This window comes from Psittacula echo, assembly GCF_963264785.1.
Source record: "Psittacula echo genome assembly, chromosome: 5".
Classification (NCBI taxonomy): domain Eukaryota; kingdom Metazoa; phylum Chordata; class Aves; order Psittaciformes; family Psittacidae; genus Psittacula; species Psittacula echo.
In genome coordinates, this window is record NC_137739.1 from 61,495,728 (window position 1) to 61,515,795 (window position 20,068).

Sequence of the window (20,068 nt, forward strand, 5' to 3'; positions counted from 1 at the left end):
TAATCCTGTTGAAATACATGGAGGACACTGCCACTCGGTATGAATAAGGTTTGCTGAAATTTACCCTACATGGTCAGCATTTGCATCTAGTTAGCAGCAATAAGTTTTAAAGTTAAGATATCTGAAGGAATGGATACTGTGGGGTGCATTGACTATGATATGGGAACGTCATTAATATACAAGCTTTTGCTTATGAAACGTTTTGTGTCCTCAACCTTTAGTTGTCACTAAAGGCAGGATGTTACAGTGAACATTCTTTCACAGAAACTTCATAACTTTTCTGTTACCTGTATTTCAGATTATTCTCTAGGGTATATTGTGAAGCAACAGAGTAAAGAGTTGAAATTGGTCCAGGCTTGTCCAGCCTGAGATGAATTAAAATCACATTCCTTTTTTTATTTAAAAAATGCTAATTTGATTTGCATTACATTAGAAGACCTACTAATACTTATGGGAAGTTCCAATCGTGAGTTCAAATGGACAAGATTACAGATAGTTCAGAAACTACATGGGATTTTTTTGTCCCCAGTTTGACACCTTTATATCACACCAGCTGTAGGAAAAGCAATTACATCTTGCCTTAGATTTTTAAATCATCATTGATTTAAAGATGCAGAAAAAAAGTAATTTCATTTGGTAGAAGCATAGCTTCTAAGGGGACTCAAGAAAATGATACTGAAACATTTTATTTTCTATTTTCATCTGTTATTTTTCACTGTCATTTCTTAGCCATCAGACTTCACAAGCACATGCTATTTTAGTTTGATAAATTTATGCCTTAAAAGTAAATTTTAAAGCCTTGAACTTGGTGGATCAACATCAGTGAAGTGGGCCTTTGTAATAAGATAGGCACGATAAAGAGAGGTAATGTAAAGCAGCCTGCAGTTTATAAAACTACATTTGTAAAAAAGCAGCTTCAAAATACTGTCAGGCCTACCACATTAGTTTAGATAAATTTCCTTTGTGCAAAAATAAAAGCATATATAAATAAAAAATGGAAAGCTAATTAATATATGATTTTTGTAGGGATCACAGTGAATGGTTGATTGATGTTCTTCTACCACAAGGTAAGAGGTGTTTTAAGGGTAGGTACAATCTAATCATAATTGTACAACCCCATGCTTACTGATATTCCTGCATACTGTATTACTTGAAATGCTACGTTCTATTCTAAGGGATTTTTTTAGATTTTTAAAGTACTTGTGCTTTAAACTAGTTTGTACTTAATACTGCTTATGTCCTTAAGTACTGTGAAAAACTGAATAATTTTCTATCTAAAGTAGCATGCCAGTCTGTATGTTAAAAGCAGTTGACCAGATTTTCAAATTTTGAAGCATCCACAATTGGGACCAAATTTCTAAAAAGTATTTGTGTCCACACTGATGTTCAAAGAAAGGGGCAAGTTCTTCCAGTAACCTGAGTGATTCAAAAACTCTCAAAGCTTCTGAAAATGTATTCTATGAGCAGAAGGCTATAAAGGATACCAGAAAAGGACACAAGATATTTTTCGATGATCCAGTCATTGATCCGGTCGTTGTCCTTTGGCCAGTGAGAAAGTGTGGTATTTTATTATCTACAGAATGCAGACAAAGCCTGTTGACAGACAAATCAAAGTTTCCTGGTTTTACAAAGACATATTCTCTATTCACATATTCTCTAAAATAACTCTTTCAAGGACAGAACAATAATACTCTTCTCTTTGTTCTCCAATCTGAACATTCTTAAGCAGTAGAATTTTTTTTTTTTTGCTATCTCCTTTTAATTGAAATCTTATCCATATTGAGAATGTTTTATTTACTTAAAGGAAGTGCTTCTTTTTATTCAGCCACTTGTATTTATTGAAACAGGTGTTGCCAGGGCAACAAACTGAATAACTACTGCTTAAAGGTTGAATCTGCAAACATTTTACTGTGGAGTTACGGGCCACAGACATAGTGGCTGCTTCTGCATTATTCATCCATATTCACTAATCTTTCCCTCTGAGAGCTTTCACAGGAAGTGTAGGCACATCTGAGCCATGTCTCCTACAAGTGTGCCACAGTATTGTGCCTGGCTGTGAGGCAGAATCATAGGCAGAAGGTGGTTGTGGTGCAGAGCACACCATGCTTAATGCACCAAGGCTGCTTTTAAATTTCAGGGTAGAAATAGCAAGTAGGCCTAAGTATACAGTGCCCTACCTCACGCAGTCCAACAAGCTCAGAGATTTCAATAATATTTGGAAGCACAACTTTAGCCTCAGAGACTTCCTTGCAGCAAGTCCATTATCCTATGTCTGCCATAGTAAAATAGAAGGATCATCATTCTGTGTTGATGTTTTGTATGCCTTCCCCTTACAGCTGAAATTTCTGCTATATGTCAGAAGAAGGTAAGATTCAGTCATTTGTGTGATGAGGCATGATTTGATGTTGTGTGTAGTGTCATTCCATTACTATGTGGTGCATTCTTTTTTGTGCCATTCCAGATTTTCACAAGTGATCCATGAATGCATTTGTTGATGGATGGGAATAATTCAGCAGCAAGGTTTCTTTTTGTTAAAACTCCTGTTTGATTTAAGTTGTAGGCTTTTGTTGAAGTGGCAATTGGTAAAGCAATTCAATTATACAGTTCAGCTTGGTTTTTATTCTGTAACTCCGGTTATAAAGAGGATAGAGCAAGAGATTAATTTAAAATCCAAGTGTTTATATTTTCTCATCTCCTTCAAGTCTTGGATTGCTCCTAAATTGGACAAAAATCCTACTGTAAACTATGCTTTTTATAAAATACAGACTCAAAGTCTTTGGTGCTTGGGTCTAAAAAGATTGCTGACAAAAAGAATCTGCTTGCCATACATACCAGCTATTATGTTTTAATAACATATTCTAGATCTTATGTGATAAAGAAAGCTTTTATGTTGGGCTGGATTATCACATGTCAAAAATAAGGGTAGTGCATATTTTGGAGGCTTGGATTATCATCCTTGGATGATAAGGTCGATCCTTACATAGCGTGAACAGATGTGACACCATTAACTGCATTCCTAAGGATCTGCCTGTTGCTTAACATAATGTAAGAAGGCATTCTGAGGTGTAAGAAGGGGGTAAGAGAATACTTTAATTTTAAAGATTGTTCCAAGCCAGAAAGCTGAGGTTGATGGCTTAAATGTTGGTTTGGTCTGCTCTAAAAGAAGAGCAGTCATGACACTGAAGTCCAGGCCAGCATTTGGGGCTGAGCTCATCTTTCTGGAAGTTCAGTGACACTTAGCATCAGGAGTTTGTACACAGTGTGCTTCTTTATAGCGATTTTGGAGTTGACCCACATTTGAGCCAGTTCCCCAGTGCTGACTCACCTCTGTTTTCAGTTCCTGATACCTGTGGCCTGATAAAATCTTTTGTGTTTTCCAGAACTGTAGTTCACATGTCAGAAGAGCTGTTGTCACATGCTTCTCAGCGGGCTGCTGTGGCCGCCATGGCAACAGGCCAGTGCGCTATTGCAAAAGATGCCATTCGAATCATCATAGCAGTGAAGTCGGGGCAGCTGCAGAAACCCATCTTTATCAGACCTCACCGCCCCCTATCAATACCCGGGAGTGTGGGGCAGAGGAACTTGTGTGTACTGTGGAAGCCGTGATCAGGTAATATGGCAGCTTGTGAAGCATCAACATGTAAAGCAGGATCAGGCTTTCATGTAAATGTTGCCTGCAGATCTTGTGCAAGTTAATTCTAGTTTCACTAGAATGAATTCAGAGCAGAGATGTTGAACTTGTGCTGCTTTAGCAAGAGTAAGTGTTGTTCTCGTGGAAGAAGTCAGCCTTGATTCCTAGAATTTGATGTTATATTATTACTGTAGTCAGGAAAATGATGACATCTGATGCCTTAATCTCTGGTTATTCTTGATCAAATAACTATCCAGGGCAGGAAAGCTGCATTCACTGACCACAAGCTTGTTTTGTAGCTTGCTGAAGGAAGCAGAGTTTCATGCTGAGCAGAGGGAGCATGAACTAAACCGCAGGAGACAGATGGGCCTCTCCTCTTCCCATCACTCCCTGGACAACACAGACTTTGATAATAAAGATGATGACAAGCATGATCAACGCCTCCTGAGCCAGTTTGGAATCTGGTTCTTGGTGAGAAATTCTTGCTCCTCTTGCTTCCCTTCCCTTTTCTTTCTGAAGCCTCAATTTTTTCTCTCCTCCCTGCCCCGCACCCCCCACAAGGACTTCTGTGAATCTGTCAGACTTCAAGGTTTCAGAGCTAGTTTGGATGGAGTTGCTGACTGTCCTGTTAGAGTGTGTAACAGAATTATTCACTCAGGTTTTTTTTAATTGACTTTCTGTGTGCCATCATCATCTCCCTACAGATGCCTCTATATATACATATATATATATCGTATATTTTACCAGCCCTTACATTAACTTTTCAAATGAAAAGGAATTCTAAAGTTCAAACCAAGATGTTTCAGTTTGTCAAAGCATTCTGTATTGATACATTCAGTGTCGAAACTAAGAAACAAAGAGTTCAGTGCTTGTTTTTTTTCCTCCTCTATTGCTGTTTTCTGGTTTGGAAGTGTTTTGTCAATTGTCCTGTGCCAAACCCTACTTAAAACTGTTCAGCTCGTTTGTCTTCTATCTAATCTGCATCCTTGTATCTCTGAGAATATGCAAAGTACGGTACACAAACAATTTGGGACCTTTAATTCTAGAAATGAAACTGGATTTGTATTTCTGTCTTCCAGGTGAGCCTTTGCACTCCCAGTGAGAATACACCCACAGAGAGTTTAGCAAGGCTGGTTAGCATGGTGTTCCAGTGGTTTCACTCTACAGCTTACATGATGGATGATGAAGTTGGTAGCCTGGTTGAAAAGCTCAAACCCCAGTTTGTTACAAAGTGGTTGAAGACTGTTTGTGATGTCCGATTTGATGTCATGGTTATGTGCCTCCTTCCTAAACCAATGGAGTTTGCCAGGGTAAGAATAATTTATCAGAATGTTCCTTTAACACTGAGATTAAAGTCTCAAGTGTAAAGACTGTTTCTCCCTCAGCTGTGTCAAGGCAAAAGGAATCTCAGTGGTTGAGGGAGCAGTAGAGTTCAGGAATTTTTCCTCTTCATAGCTTTTCTAGTTTTACTGTGTTAAGAGCTTGGGAATTATTTATGGCAATGTGAAGACAGGTTGAAAGAATATTATAGGTATTGAAAGACACCATACATTTTTGCTAACTACACATTTCCAATATGCCATTGAAGTGCCCAAGTTTTTCTTTAGTAAAAGGTATCATTTGTCTGCTCCCAGATATAAACCTGTCCTTCACTAGTCTGCTTTACTAATGTTTCTCTGTTCTTTGCATATTTTTATCTCTGCATCTGTGAATTAAGGTTTATGAAATTACACAGTTTTAATTGAAAGGAACTCTGGGCATACTGATGCCCTATAGATACCTGTAGATACCTTCAGATACCTAATTTAAATGACTCGGTGAAGAGTCTAGTCTGCCATGGTTTGTCTTATTGCTGATGGAGAGAAAAAGTTTTATCTGGAAGGTCATTCAGGGTGCCTAAGTGAGGCCATTGCTGCAGTCACTTCTAGAACGAGTCCTTCTTTCTGTCCATTGATCGTGAAGTAGAACTTGTCACTTAACCTGAGTAGTAAAGTCAGGCATGTGAATGTCCCTCTATAGAAAATGAAACATCATCATGAAAATAGGAACTTTATAGTTGTGAGGGATTTAAGTCTTCTTCCTCATTTATCACTGCCAAGTATACCACATGTGCTTTTCTAAGACTTCAATTTTGTGACTCTCTTATGTCAGATGTCCAGAGGACATGTTAGTTTTATTTCCTAAAATTAAGTGACTAGACAAAGAAGGGTGGTAGAGACTTAATGTGGTACATTACATCATCAGGTATGAAGTGTGCATCCATGGATCTTTCATGACCTAATATAGGGGATTTGCTCTATATGTGCAGATTAGTATGTGTATCTGTCGTACTCTAAACCATCATTGCTCTGAAGATGCACCTGGCTCTAGGAAGACTGGAGGGCAGGTGAAGGAATTTGATAGGTGAATGGATGCATTGAATATTAGAACTGAAGAACAGAGACCAGGGCTTTGAGGCTATAGGGAGAAGGAAGAATTGAACCTCATGCTGTAAACTGTTACAGATCTTTTTCTTGTCTTGGGTCCAGCCCCTTTTTTGAGTTTTATTATCCCCACTGCAATACTTTAAGACTAGACTGGCAACTTGCCAGATGTGCAAGGGTTCACTAGAACATGAAGACAAACAACCATGAAATTAGCTGTGATGAATGGAGAAAAAACTGTTGCCTGAGATTGCCAGTTGTTCTTGCCAAAACAGCAGGCGTCTCTACAGCCATTAGTCAGGAACAGCAGAGATGAGCTGAGGTCAGTTAGAATAATTAATCTCTGTAGGCCAGTTACTTATTTACTTAAAAATATATTTTTTGGCTTGCATCCCTTAAAACCTTCCTTCAAAAAAGCCTCAAACAAGCAAGCACAAAAGAACACCTGGTGCAAACCGAGTTTTTCAAAATAAAGACCGAGCACTGTAACAAGTTGCCCAGAGCAGATAATTGAAGGTGCAAGTTTGACCAAACAAATCTGTCCTGTGTTGAGAACGGTAAGTAATGAGAGATTACACTGCATTGCGGCCTGGAAGAGAACAAACTTCATCTAAATCTTGGACAGTGAGTTTGTGTACTGTGGGTCAGTAAAGAGAGGAAGACAACAATACAATCCCCATGGCTGAATTCTAAATTCTCCCTCATTTCCTGGCTACAACATGCTGAGTGAATTTATGGTGCTGGGCAAGTTACAGGGACTAGAAGTACCATTCATCAGTATGATTCCTGGAAATGCCCACAGGTTGGTGGATACTGGGACAAATCGTGTAGTGCTGTGACCCAATTAAAAGAAGGGCTGAATCGAATCCTTTGCTTGATTCCATACAATGTGATAAATCAGCCGGTGTGGGAATGTATCATGCCAGAGTGGTTGGAAGCTATAAGGATGGAAGTGCCTGATAATCAACTGAAAGAGTTCCGGGAAGTGCTGAGGTATGTAAACATATGTAGGAACCATTCTGTCATTGCATATGTTGGTTGTTGAGAGTTTTAGCCTGATAAGATTGTGACAACAAAAATGTAGACAGCAATGAGTGAATGCTTCTGAATTTTTTATAACATGTTTAGACTAAAGCACTGAAGCTTTGGGGAAGCTTCCTTTTATTGCTCCTGATATCCTCAAATCTGTATCAAGAGCCAACAACATGCAGGCTCCTTTGCTGTGAGCAAGGCATATTTTCAGTGTTTTTCTGCAACATGGTAGAAGAAGCGTCTTTCTTCTCCTGGCCAGCTGTTGATGAGAAATGGTGAGGTTTGATAGAGCTGGCACTGAAAGAGTGATAATTTGTATTGATTTAGTTAATATCTTCCCCTGTTGAGCAAAGAAAACACCAGAATAAGAATGGTAGCTGTCTGAGTCGTAATTTCATTTCTACTGTATGCCTTTGACAATAGAACTTCACACTGTCTTATAAATTTATATTTGTAGGTATTGATGTAAGCTTTTTCAATGTAAACACGGAATAGTGGAAGAGTGGTGAGATGAGAAATTTTCCAATTTTTACATTGGATGTTGAAAAAGATACTGCTATCAAATGAAACTGTGCATAATATGTGAGGTAAATTCTTTAGGTGCATCACCAAATTCAGAGATGACCTTGTGCAGTTAGGACAGGTGGTATCAGCAGCCTAGCTCAACTGCTGTGGAGAGTGAGGATGCAAGTAAGATTACAGAAGCATCATCAGTTCTGGTAGAGAGATTGCTACCAGTTTTGTGTGATATCTCCCACAGTGTATGCCATGGTAACTCAGTGACGTATTTCTGTTCTGCTTTTCAGCAAAATGTTTGACACTGAACTTTGCCCTCTCCCATTCTCCATGGAGGAGATGTTTGGCTTCATTAGCTGTAGATTCACAGGGTATCCATCCTCTGTGCAAGAGCAAGCATTGCTTTGGCTGCATGTAAGTGTCCTCTCTTCACAAGTCATGCTGAAGCAGCTTATGATTTTGGAAAAAAGAAAGGATATGTGTCCTGGTTTCAGAAGAGTGAGAAGCCACTTTTCCAAGCATCATGGAACCTTTCTGCCCTTTACTTAGCCCCTGCATAAGGATGGTTGGTAGACAAATCCCAGGAAGTTTTATGTTCTTAGCCCATCATGGCAATGTAATGAAAGCCTGGAAATTCCTTTTGCCTTTGAATGTGAGTTGTGTCTTTAGGACCATTCAGCTGGCTGACTTTTTGCCAGCAGTAGTTTTTAGCCTCCACAGAATTTGGTCTGTAGATTCCAAAATTAATTCCAGACTCCAGAAGCAGCTGTAGTTATTCCCACATACAAAGAACTGGATTTAGACTAGCTCTGTACACACCAAGGTTTGCTGCTCTGGTCCTTTTGTGCTATATTTGCTCACAGAGCTTGCATTCACCCAGTGTTCCTATTCAAAAGCTACAGGGACAATCACGTCAGCTGGGGGCAGTGAATTCAAAAGGGTTTGAAATTTTCCATAGCACCTCAGAATAACACCTTCTTCACCACTGAAGTGTTCTTCCGTATCACTTCTTTTCTGCTTAGGATTATTTTGGCTGAACCTCTGCAAAGACCAATTTACGTGATGACTGTAGCAATTTTCAGGTTTGCAGAGTTTTCAAGTAAAGTCTGAGTTTTTTAGGTTTTTGTTGACCTACTAACAGTTAAAGACAAATATGAATGAGCTCATATTTGTCTGAGTGTTGGTGACAAAATAGATGATGAGCACTCCCTCAGTGATTTGCAGATAACCATCCTGTCCCTATGTTGGTACCAGTGATTCTGACTGGATTCTTAGACCAAATACAAGAATTCGGTTTTAGCTAATAATAAATACAGTAAATAGATACTCACCCAAGTGTTGGTAGTTTTAGTTTACAGAAATACTTCTGTGCAACAACCTCACATCTTCGTGTGTTTGTGCATAAAATTGATCTCAAGGCGCACCAAGCAGATGCCAAGAAGTATCTTGAAAATACCCTTTTTTTGCCAGTTGTCTTTTGCCCTGATTCTAACAGAAATCAAAACTTGCAGCTGATCTTACTGAATCCCAAAATTAAACACATTGAACTTGATGAAATTGAGGATCAGATGATAAAGATGCTTATAAAGTAGATGGCCATTTTTGATTAAACTTGAAATTCATGCTTTTTTATTTATTGTTTTTCCTCAGGTTTTATCTGAACTAGACATTGTTGTTCCTCTTCAGTTACTAATCAGCATGTTTTCTGATGGAGTTAATTCTGTAAAAGAGTTAGCAAATCAAAGAAAATCCAGAGTTAGTGAACTGGTGGGAAACATTGCAGCTCGGAGGGTAACTATTATTTATCCTGGTTGGTTTGTTTTTGGTTTTGGTTTCTGTTTTGCTTAGAACAGACTTCCTAATAGAATGCATGTGAAGAATTAAAAAGTCATCTTTCAATATGACATTGGCATTTGGCTGGAAACACCCTAAATTTTGAAAATGGAAGAAAATTGCCATGACTTCTTCAATTTATACCACTCTACCGCATGGTCAGTGTAAAGATAATTCAGATAGGAACTGCAGTTCCCTAGTGAACTGGTTTGTTTGGGATATGTTTGGAGAGTTCTTGGTATCTTTTCCAACCATTTTCATTCTCTTCACCTTCTATTAATAACCATAAACAACAAGTTGTATGGATAACTGGTCACTCTGAGCTTTTGTATTCTATTTGGTGGGCCGAGGTATGTTTTTGAAAGGTGACAAAGCAGAATTTCTGTTTTCTTGCCTTATTTCTTCCCCTCCAAGAGATGCAAAAACTGATCTGAGGTTGTCTGTCAAAGGCTTATGGTCTGGGAGAAAATGTGTACAAATCTGTAGGCACTACACGTACTTGGGCTGATGTGACTAACTTCCCAGTAGTCTTGGATGAACTGGTTCAAGGACAGCAGGAACAAGAGTGCTTGAAAGGTCAGATTAGATGTAAGAAACTACTGTTTAAGCAGTTGATGATTCTTTATGTGTGGTCTGCTTGTTTTATGGTGTAGTTCTTCAGAGAGCACTCCCACACCTAGCCCATGACTACTTCTAAAATAAGCAGGAAAAAAAAAGGACAAATTTACTTTCTGGTCTTGCAGATCATAGCTGTCCTGAAAGTAAGCCTCATGTGTCATCTATCTGTGTATCTCCCTGCAATACTGAGAGGTTCTCCAGGTGTTTTAGGGTGCCTACTATGGTGTGGACATAAATCAATGCAGACATGCACATCTCGTTACCATTGTGTCTAGTTCATTTCCAGATACTTGAATCCTTGGTATAGCCTTAGTTACACTGTTCTCTTGAGGTAGCCTCCTTTATTAGCCTCCTACTATTGAAGTTTGTGTCCCTGAATCATGGAGTGGGTCACTGTAACCTTATGGCTGCCTTACTGCCTGCACCAATTATATGTTTAATTTATGATGTTAAAATTCCTCCTTAGTAGGAGTAAGATGATTGATGTCAGCCACTTAGCTTAAGAGAATGTATACAACTGTGCAGAATATGATTCCTGTGCTTCTGTCATGTTTTATCATTTAATGGCATTAAGGGATACATGTAGATTTGGCAAAAAAACCACAGAAGTGAATAGAAAGGCTGTCAAAGTTCTTGCCATTTTCTGCAGTTTTGTACAGAATGAGATTACTTAAATGCGTAACAGTAATTTTTGGCATTTTAATTCTTTATGTCTTCAGGTAAGCATTGCTTCTGACCCTGGGCGCAGAGTTCAGCACACCATGCTGAGTCCTTTCCCAAGCCCTTTCCAGAGCCCATTTCGGAGTCCAGTACGTAGTCCTTTTCACAGCCCTTTCAAGAACTTTGGACACTCCAGTGGAAAGACAATTGATTTTGACTGTGAAGATGATGAAATGAATCTTAATTGCTTCATTCTGATGTTTGACCTCATCTTGAAGCAGGTACTTGCAGAAGAATAACACCCACATTAAGACAGGCACTGAAGTTCTGCAGTCACTTTTTTTCTTTAATCCTGTATTGAGTCCCTTTCTGTTAAGGGACTGTCATGAAGTATAAGACATTTAAATCCCAATACAACTGTCATCTGCCTTTACCTGTATAGGAGTTACAGGCTCATGTTCAATAAAGAGAGGTTAGATACCTTCATGCTAGATAGCTCATATGAGTGAAAGGAACTTGTCCTTGGAGATATGTTTATTACAACAGACTAGAAGCAGAGGCTTGTTGATAGGCTTAGATTAGATGCATAATATTTGGACAGCTACATTGTACATTGTGAATCTAAGGTCAAGTATTTTGGATAACTGTCTCCAGGTAAAATCCGTGGATCCTGTACTTGAAATTGTCTGTCTACTTTAGCTGTTCAAGCTAGTGCCTCAACACCAGTGGCAGTTAAAAATTATGAGTTCCAGTTTTTCTCAAATTCTTCCCAGTACTGTAATATAACACTAGCAGGGGCAAAATACTTAGTGCTCTGGCTCTTAAATAAATAGTAGATCCTTATTCTTTTCACTCTGTTTCAGATGGAACTCCAGGATGATGGTGTCACTTTGGGCTTAGAGAACAGCATTTCAAAAGATATAATATCCATCATAAACAATGTGTTCCAGGCACCCTGGGGTGGTTCTCACACCTGTCAGAAAGATGAAAAAGCAGTTGAATGTGGTCTGTGTCAGTCCAGCATTCTCTGTTACCAGCTGGGTTTTGAGCTGCTGGAACAACTTGCTCCAAAAGAAGAAATCAGGCTTGTGGTAAGTAGAGTAGGAAACAGCCTATATTATGTGTGCTGAAACTCTTCTTAATTGTTCTTGTTACATTGTGTGCAAGGAGGCAAAGCTGTGCTGATCTTTTGGTGTGGAAGATTTGGGAGGGTAAAGGAAAATGCCATTGAATTGTAAAATTTCCTAAGTTTGAATTGATACAAAGGACACAGGGAAGATGACAGCATTCATTCAGCATGAACTCTTCCCCCATCAACACTGAAGTGCTGTTTCACTTTGAAGGACACTGCTATGACTCTGTGTCTTAGACAAAATGGGAAATGATAATACTTAGTGCTTTTCCTCTTCTTTTAAAAGCTAAGTGTGGATATTTTGAAATGATTAATGATTTTGAGTGTGTCAGTTGTCAAATGAGTAAGCCTTAATTGGTGCTTGATGGTTGAAAATGCTGAGCATTGCTGACAAACAGTATACTTCAGGTTGAGAATCCAACTTTATTAGACACAGATATGTACTTTCCAATCGGTAGTCATCATTGAAGTCCTCTGTAGCTTTGCAGAGGAATTGAAACATTACCTGTGGTGTGAAGAATTTATTTTAAGCTGTATGTCTGTTTTACATAACTGTGCTAGCTGATGGTTCAGAAGACAGCATTGTTACCCTTATTCTGAGTGCTGATTTGCTGTGGCATGGTAGTAACAGGATGTTTATTAGTAATTTCTTTTTCACTGGTGGGCATAGTGATGTCTTTTGATGTGTAAAGGTTTCAGAATTCCATTTGAATGTGTATACTAATAGTAGGTATCACAGAAAGGTTGAGGTTGGAAGGGACTACTGGAGGTCATCTAGTCCAACCTCCCTGCTCTAGCTGGGTCACTGGAGAGCACATTGCTCAGGACTGTGTCCAGATGGCTTTTGAATATCTCCAGGGAAAGAGACTCCACAGCCTCTTTCGGCAACCTATGCCAATGCTTAGTCACCCTCACAGTGAAGTTCTTCCTCATGTTCAGGTGAAACTTCCCATGGTTGAGTATGCCCATTGCCACTCATCTTATTGCCTTTGGTGGTGCCAGGTGAGGTGCAAGTGGTGCAGTCTTTTGAGTGCTGGGGTGTGGTACCATTTCTAAGATCCACCTTGTGATTTATGACATGAATGTCACAATGCCAACCTGCAAGCTTGAGCTTCTGGCCACAGGCAGAAGTAACTCCAGCCTAGTCCCTTTTTCAATGTAAAAGTGATTGAGGTAGTTCCTCCATCTAAACCTGTAACTCTGCAGTAATGTAGGAAACATGCCCTGCTCCTGTCTGTTACTCCTCTGAGGCAAGGATGCTGAGTTTCATGAAATCATGGCCTGTGATTGGGTCCACCTCAGCTCCAATATGGTTATAGTTTGAGTCTTGTCAGTATACGTTTGCTGATGCAGAGTTTTAGATATGCGTCTGGTTTGAATGCACAAGTGTACATGGAACTAGACAGTTTCTGCCTCATTTGAGCTCAGTTTACTACACCAGATGTAACTTATACTGCAGGATGTGGCCTTATATATTTAGATAACATCAAGAAACCAATTTAACTTATTATATTCTTAAAGGAGCCCACAGATAACCTCGAGGATAGTCTTCTGTATACTAGACCTGAGTTTATTATAGGAACTGAAGGAGAAGAGGAAGACAAATCGGCACCAAAACATGGAGAAAACCCAGGAAATCACACAGAGACAGCAGAAAATGCTGGTAGGTGGAGGCTGAGGAGGTTGGGTATTTCAGGAAGGCTTTAAATGAATTTTTTATTCTACTCAATATAGAATACAAGGTTTTGATCAGTCTTTCAAGTCCAACAGTGCATGATCACTTTTGTCTCATGCATTTAATTCTTTTGACATATTAATTAAGTAGGAAGGCTGTATTTTTGTTGATAGCAACTGTTGACTCTCTCTCAAAAAAGTGTTAGCTATCTTGGAATTTTTAACATATAAAGTAACAAAACCATTACATGCCAAATTCTGTACTGTTGTAACTTTACTGACTGCAGGGTTACTGTGGATAGAATTAATTTCTTTCTCATCACTGTAATATTCTTTTGTTTTCTTCTGAATCCACAAATGAGAGAATTTTAACAACATTTTATGTAACTTGCATTTTTAACAGCGATAAAGAATGACACAGAAAGAAAATTTTGTTATCAGCAACTTCCAGTTACCTTGAAGCTCATATATACAATATTACAGGTAACATTGATTTCGTGTTTGTTTAGCTTGAATTTTTTGTTGTGGTGTCATTGTGTTGAGAATAGTACATCTGCTTACACAGGAAATGTCAAGGTTTGAAGAACCAGACATTCTTTTTAATATGCTGAACTGTCTGAAGATCCTATGTCTTCATGGAGAATGCCTATATATAGCAAGAAAGGACCATCCACAATTTCTTGCCTATATTCAAGATCACATGCTGATTGCAAGGTAGGTTTTTACCACACGTGTTGTCTTCATGCTTTGTTGGTTCTGCAACTATACGTTCGTTGTTGGCGTCAAAGAATTTGCAGGTTTAGTATGGAAAATTAACAAAGGGTGCTAGGGAAGTGTGAAAAGGTTAAATCATAGAATCATAGAGTAGTTAGGGTTGGAAAGGACCTTAAGATCATCTAGTTCCAACCCCCCTGCCATGGGCAGGAACACCCCACACTAAACCATGTCACCCAAGGCCTCATCCAACCTGGCCTTGAACACCGCCAAGGATGGAGCATTCACAGCCTCCCTGGGCAACCCATTCCAGTGCCTCACCACCCTCACAGTAAAGAATTTCTTCCTTATATCCAATCTAAACTTCCCCTGTTTCAGTTTTAACCCATTACCCCTTGTCCTGTCACTACAGTCCCTGATGAATAGTCCCTCCCCAGCATCCTTGTATATATAACTGTATAAGGACACATTAACGTATAACTGTATAAGGACACATTGCACAGGCTAATTAAGAAGTTGCATGTGAAACCAGGGTACCTTGCATTGTCCGTCATGGCTACTCTGTCATGCACCACTCTTTGCAGTGAGTCAGAGTTTCTCATATTGAGAAATAGAATTGGCTGAGACTGAAGTATCTTCCCTGACTCTACAGAATATAACAAAGGGTGATGTAGAGGCAGGCACACTATTTATAGGGCTTTAGCATTACAGCTGAGAGAACAGTATTGAACCTTATTTTTAGGAGGTAAAGGAAATTTTTTATTTAGAATCAGAGTGAATTGGATTGAAGTTTTTGTTTTCAGATGCTCTTTGGAGAAAATGACTTTTGCAGAAAACTCACTGAATTAACATCAGCCTACGGTGTTCATCAGTGCTTACATCTGCTCTGTATCAATTTCACTGAACATCTCTTGAGACTGTAGGGTTTTAGCAGACTGGAGAATCTGTCCTGAAGCTAAATACCAGCAAATTGTGAACACCCAACATCTTAGTCATTTGTGGATGCACATGATTCATGGTACCAAGACAGTTCATGTAGCTTATGTACTGAAGCTTGTTGTACTGAAATTGTTAAATCACAGCACAGATTATGTTCCATGACAGTTGTGCCTTGAATTAGGCCAACTCTTGTAAAATCTGGAATATTTCAACCTGGATTTTCAAGAAAAACTGCTGTAGTTAAAATGTGCAAGTAGCTCTGTTCTCCTACCAGCAACCCGGTGATGTTCCCATAAATGCTCATGCAGATTTTCATGAAAAGTGCATTCCCACCAACAAAACAGTGTAGATATTTAGAAGGAAGTATGTCAGGTGTTTTTATAAGCAGCCTTGCTCTTTTGGTCCTTCCAGCTTATGGGGAGTTGTGAAGTCTGAGTTCTCTCAGCTTTCTTCCTTGGCAGTCCCCCTTCTTCTCCATGCACTTTCACTTCCCCATGGAGCTGACATTTTCTGGACAATCATAAACAGCAATTTCAACAGCAAAGATTGGAAGATGAGATTTGAAGCAGGTAGGCCTGAAAAATATATACTGTTTGCTCTTTGTTGCTTCGCTAGAGAGGTAGAGCTTTCTCTCATGTAACTGAGGAGACCTATAATAAATTATTACTTTTTTGCTGCTTTAGGGAGTTTTGGAGATAATCTGCTGCAAAACAATGGCACAACAGTGCATAAAATAGAGAACATGAAACATTTTGGATAATCAAAGTTACAACACTTGCCAACTTTTTTGTTGATACTTTCTCAGATATGCATATTTCGAAGCAAGGTATATTTTTCAGGACATAAAGAAGCCACTGCCTAAAATAATATGCATATTTTCTTTGTCTGGGGACATGGCTGCTACAGTGGAGAAGGTGGCTGTGTTGTGCAGATTTTTGGATATTCACTCCGTGACAAAAAACCACCTACTGAAGTACTCTTTGGCTCACGCATTCTGCTGTTTCCTGACTGCTGTGGAAGATGTCAACCCAGCAGTAGCTACAAGAGCTGGGCTGTTACTTGACACTATAAAGAGGCCAGCTTTACAGGTAAGTTCATTATATCAGGAAAAAATACATTCAAACAGGAATCTGGGTTTTCACCCAAAGTTCAAAGCCATTCGGCTGTACAGCATCATGGTCACTGTTGACATTTCTTTAGGCAAGCCATATGGTTCTTGGTAATTGACATATGTGCCGAATAGCCAAGGGAAATGGTACTGTCCTAGCCCCAACTTAGAATCATAGAATTATTTAGGTTGGAAAAGACCTTTAAGATCATTGAGTCCAACTGTAAAAATTTTGATGGCTGCAAAAGATTACTATTGCATTTGAACTGCTATCATAGAAAGCTGTAAATGTTTTTTATGATGTTAAAATTTATTGACATTTTTCAATCAAAAAAATGAAAGAAAGTCTTACGATGCCCTGCTGAGCTGACAGTGAGAAAATGTATTTCAAACATGCTCTTTATCTTTTCAAGATTCACTTAGGCATGTAATTTTAAGTGTGCGAGAGACCCTGCCAATCAGAATTCTCATGACTAAAACTAAGCAGATATGAAAGTGGATCAGAGCATATGCATACAAGCAAGACTGAAGAAAAAAATATTCTGATAGTACACAACTCCAGTTCTTATTCTCCAGAGAACAGAATGAATATATATTTTAAAAAATTCAGTGTTACTGCCTGTAAAAAGCTGTTAATACCTGCTAGCTTTATTCCATATAGTGCCTTTTCAAAATAGTTTCCCGAGAACTTGAATTCACTGAGGCTGTTACCAGTATACGGCATTTGTATATTTAATGTGTGGGTTTTCTTAAACATAGGTCTTGACAGTACACCCAAAATTCTGGTGTAAATAAAGTACAGAAGCATTTTGACGCAAAGCACTTCTGATACACTTCACCACATAATCTTTCTTCCTCTGTTTGGGCTTGGTGATTCATTCATTTTGTAATAAAGAGTTTGATTCAGCTGCCTAAATGTAAACTTTTTCTCAGGCAGGGGTGTGTGAAGAAAATACTTCGATATTGTGTATCAAATGTGCAGTAGGACAGAACTTTGCATGTATACCTTTGTGTTCCTCAAAATCTTAGCACATTGTACATTCTAAATATGATGTTCGTTTATCTCCTTAATTACCTTACTTCTTCATTGATATGATAGGATTAACTAGGTTGGAGAAGACCTTTAAGATCAACAACTCCAACCATTACTGCAGGACTTCCAAGTCCACCACTAAACCATGTCACTGGGCGCATTGTCTACATGTTTTTTTGAACACTTCCAGGGACAGTGAACTTTGCCACTTCCCTGGGCAGCCTGTTCCAATGCCTGACAGTTCTTTTTATGAAGGAATTTTCCCTAATATCCAATCTAAACCTCCCCTAGGGCAGCTTGCAGCTGTTACCTCTCAGTTGTTACCTGAGAGAAGAGACCGACCCTCACCTCGCTACAACCTCCTTTTGGATAGTTGTAGAGAGCGATAAGATCTCCCCTGAGCCTTCACTTCGTCACACTAAACAACCCCAGTTCTCTTGGCCGTTTCTCATAACACTTGTGCTCTAGGCGTTTCAAAAGCATTAGTTCTGATTTAAAGGCCTTGGCAAGAAAAATGAGCTAAACATTTATCCTAAACCTAAACCTTTATCCTGAATCCTAAATCTTTATCCTAAACCTTTATCCTGTACTAATTAACAGAATTAACAAAGGGAGCTTTGACCTCCCCTTGCTTTAAAAAAATGCTTTAAGTTTTCACATCTTTTTTTTTTTTTTTCTTGTCTAGGGTCTCTGCCTCTGCCTTGATTTCCAGTTTGACACAGTTGTCAAGGACAGGCCCACGATTCTTAGTAAGCTTTTGCTACTTCATTTTTTAAAAGCAGATATTCCAGCTTTGAGCTGGGAGTTCTTTGTGAATCGCTTTGAGACCTTGTCTCTGGAAGCACAGCTTCATCTGGACTGCAACAAAGAATTCCCTTTCCCAACAAGTAAGCAGAGTCTAAATCAATCTGATTGCCTTTTATCAGCTTCTGGAATTTCAGCTGCCTGCAAGGGTCTAAGAGAGATGTAGGTCACTCCCAAATATTCTTATTTAAATATATGACCCTACATTTGAGTATTTGGGAGTGATTTAAAATTTAAAAGATGCAAAAGGTATTTTCCAGGTTTGTTTTTAACTTTTCTCTTTGCCTTTTCAATGACGTAAGTGTTGCAAAAGGATGGGCTCACGAGCGTTAGTCACTTACATAATTAAAATCAAAGGGTTTGAATGCACTATAGACATGAATATAGGAAAGTATCGATGAGCCTGTTAAGCTGTGCAGTGATACTGCTCATCACATCCCTGTAAAAGCCTAATCACACTCACAGATTTTGAAGGCACTGTTCAAATCCAGGGTGGTAGGTATAGGCAGGACAGGAAGTCAGTGAGGCACAACTAGCGGCCACGTTTGGGTATGAGTGCACTGAATGTGATCCATACTTGTGAGATTTCTACCATTTTAAATAGAGGGCACCTCATAATCCCTTAAGCTGAAATTCAGGTTTTGGTTTCAAGAACCTTTTTTTGTCCTATCTCTAAAGAAAGGAATAACAGCATAAGTTTTTCAAACAGCTATGCCATTTTGGGTTTTATGGATTTCCGAATGACAGCATGCAGATGAGTACCTTGCAGATGGACCCTAGAGCCCATGTGAAGCTTTCTTGGCTTGAGTGGGACCTGGGGCCCAGTTGCATTTGGCACTTAACAGCATTAGGGCCTCACCATGCTGTGGAATGAATCCTAACTTGGTCAATTGCATTTGCAAAGCTATCACTGCTGTCCGGACAAATGTCGCCAACCTCAGTGATGCAGCAATGTGGAAGATCAAGAGGGCTCGTTTCGCACGTAATCGTCAGAAGAGTGTGCGTTCCCTGAGGGACAGTGTGAAGGGACCAGTGGAGTCAAAGAGAGCGCTCTCCCTTCCAGAAACCTTAACCACCAAAATTCGTTGAGTATCTGTTTATGTTTTCGTGACATGCCTGTATCTTCTCCCTTAGGATCATATCCTATTGCTGGGTACACATCAGAATTGTCAGTATTTATCCAGTTGGGATAGCAATAGGTTTCTGTCTGATTTGGGCATTATTTAGATAATGACAAGTTAGTGAGTTTGACAGAGAACATAAACAAACATTATGCCTTTGCTGTGTTTGTTTAAAATGCCAGAACAAAATGCTCCAAGACGAGTTTGTGGATAGATTTTAATTTGTGGCTAATACATAGTAGTTTAGTCTAAAATAGATACAGTATTTACAGAAAAATTCCTGTTACTAATTTATTAATTGTAATTATTAATCAGTGTATGCAGCATATGTTAGGCGTATTAAAAACAACTGTTAATGCCTCAAATGAACTTTAGAATATCTTCAGAATTCCTTTTTTAAGAAAACAATGCCCATGCAACACATCCTTCCTGCCAGCTTGTATAGGAGGACCAAGGTGCTGGAAAACCATAGGCTTGTATGGAGAGCAGAACAGATATCTTTCCAAGCGGAAACAGCAGAAATCCCCATTTTCATTTAGAGAGTTTCAGAAACGCAGATTAGTCTTTATATTCAAATTGGACCTCACACATTGCTCCTACCCATATAATAAGAACTGATAAAATGTGCAAACCTGGGTGCTGGTGAACTGTTAAGTTAAAAGGTAATTTCTCCAAAACAAACATCACCATATCTGGGGACTCTTAATCCTTCTTGACCATTTTCTGATCCTGCATGGGGGGTCCTGTGTGGTGACATTAGTACCAGCAAAACTGACTGATGGAGAAAACTAGAGTTATAGAACATGGTGCACGAAATCTGTAGGGTACAC

At 39.0% G+C, this 20,068-nt stretch overlaps 1 protein-coding gene across 3 annotated transcripts in view; it reads left to right on the forward strand.

Annotated features, from left to right (window-relative positions):
• The window catches only part of UNC79 (unc-79 homolog, NALCN channel complex subunit), a gene marked incomplete at both ends in the record, with an annotated part of 112,538 nt that overhangs the window by 24,572 nt on the left and 67,898 nt on the right, over positions 1 to 20,068 (forward strand). For all 3 annotated transcript variants that reach the window (XM_080618710.1, XM_080618711.1, XM_080618712.1), the window contains 17 exons: positions 1,027 to 1,067; positions 2,337 to 2,365; positions 3,381 to 3,610; positions 3,931 to 4,102; positions 4,711 to 4,941; positions 6,857 to 7,047; positions 7,893 to 8,016; positions 9,253 to 9,393; positions 10,773 to 10,994; positions 11,577 to 11,804; positions 13,367 to 13,508; positions 13,923 to 14,002; positions 14,085 to 14,233; positions 15,584 to 15,741; positions 16,079 to 16,260; positions 17,999 to 18,200; positions 19,022 to 19,201. In XM_080618710.1, the coding sequence (XP_080474836.1) occupies positions 1,027 to 1,067; positions 2,337 to 2,365; positions 3,381 to 3,610; positions 3,931 to 4,102; positions 4,711 to 4,941; positions 6,857 to 7,047; positions 7,893 to 8,016; positions 9,253 to 9,393; positions 10,773 to 10,994; positions 11,577 to 11,804; positions 13,367 to 13,508; positions 13,923 to 14,002; positions 14,085 to 14,233; positions 15,584 to 15,741; positions 16,079 to 16,260; positions 17,999 to 18,200; positions 19,022 to 19,201 (2,702 nt within the window). The remainder of the gene's footprint in view (positions 1 to 1,026; positions 1,068 to 2,336; positions 2,366 to 3,380; positions 3,611 to 3,930; positions 4,103 to 4,710; positions 4,942 to 6,856; positions 7,048 to 7,892; positions 8,017 to 9,252; positions 9,394 to 10,772; positions 10,995 to 11,576; positions 11,805 to 13,366; positions 13,509 to 13,922; positions 14,003 to 14,084; positions 14,234 to 15,583; positions 15,742 to 16,078; positions 16,261 to 17,998; positions 18,201 to 19,021; positions 19,202 to 20,068) is intronic.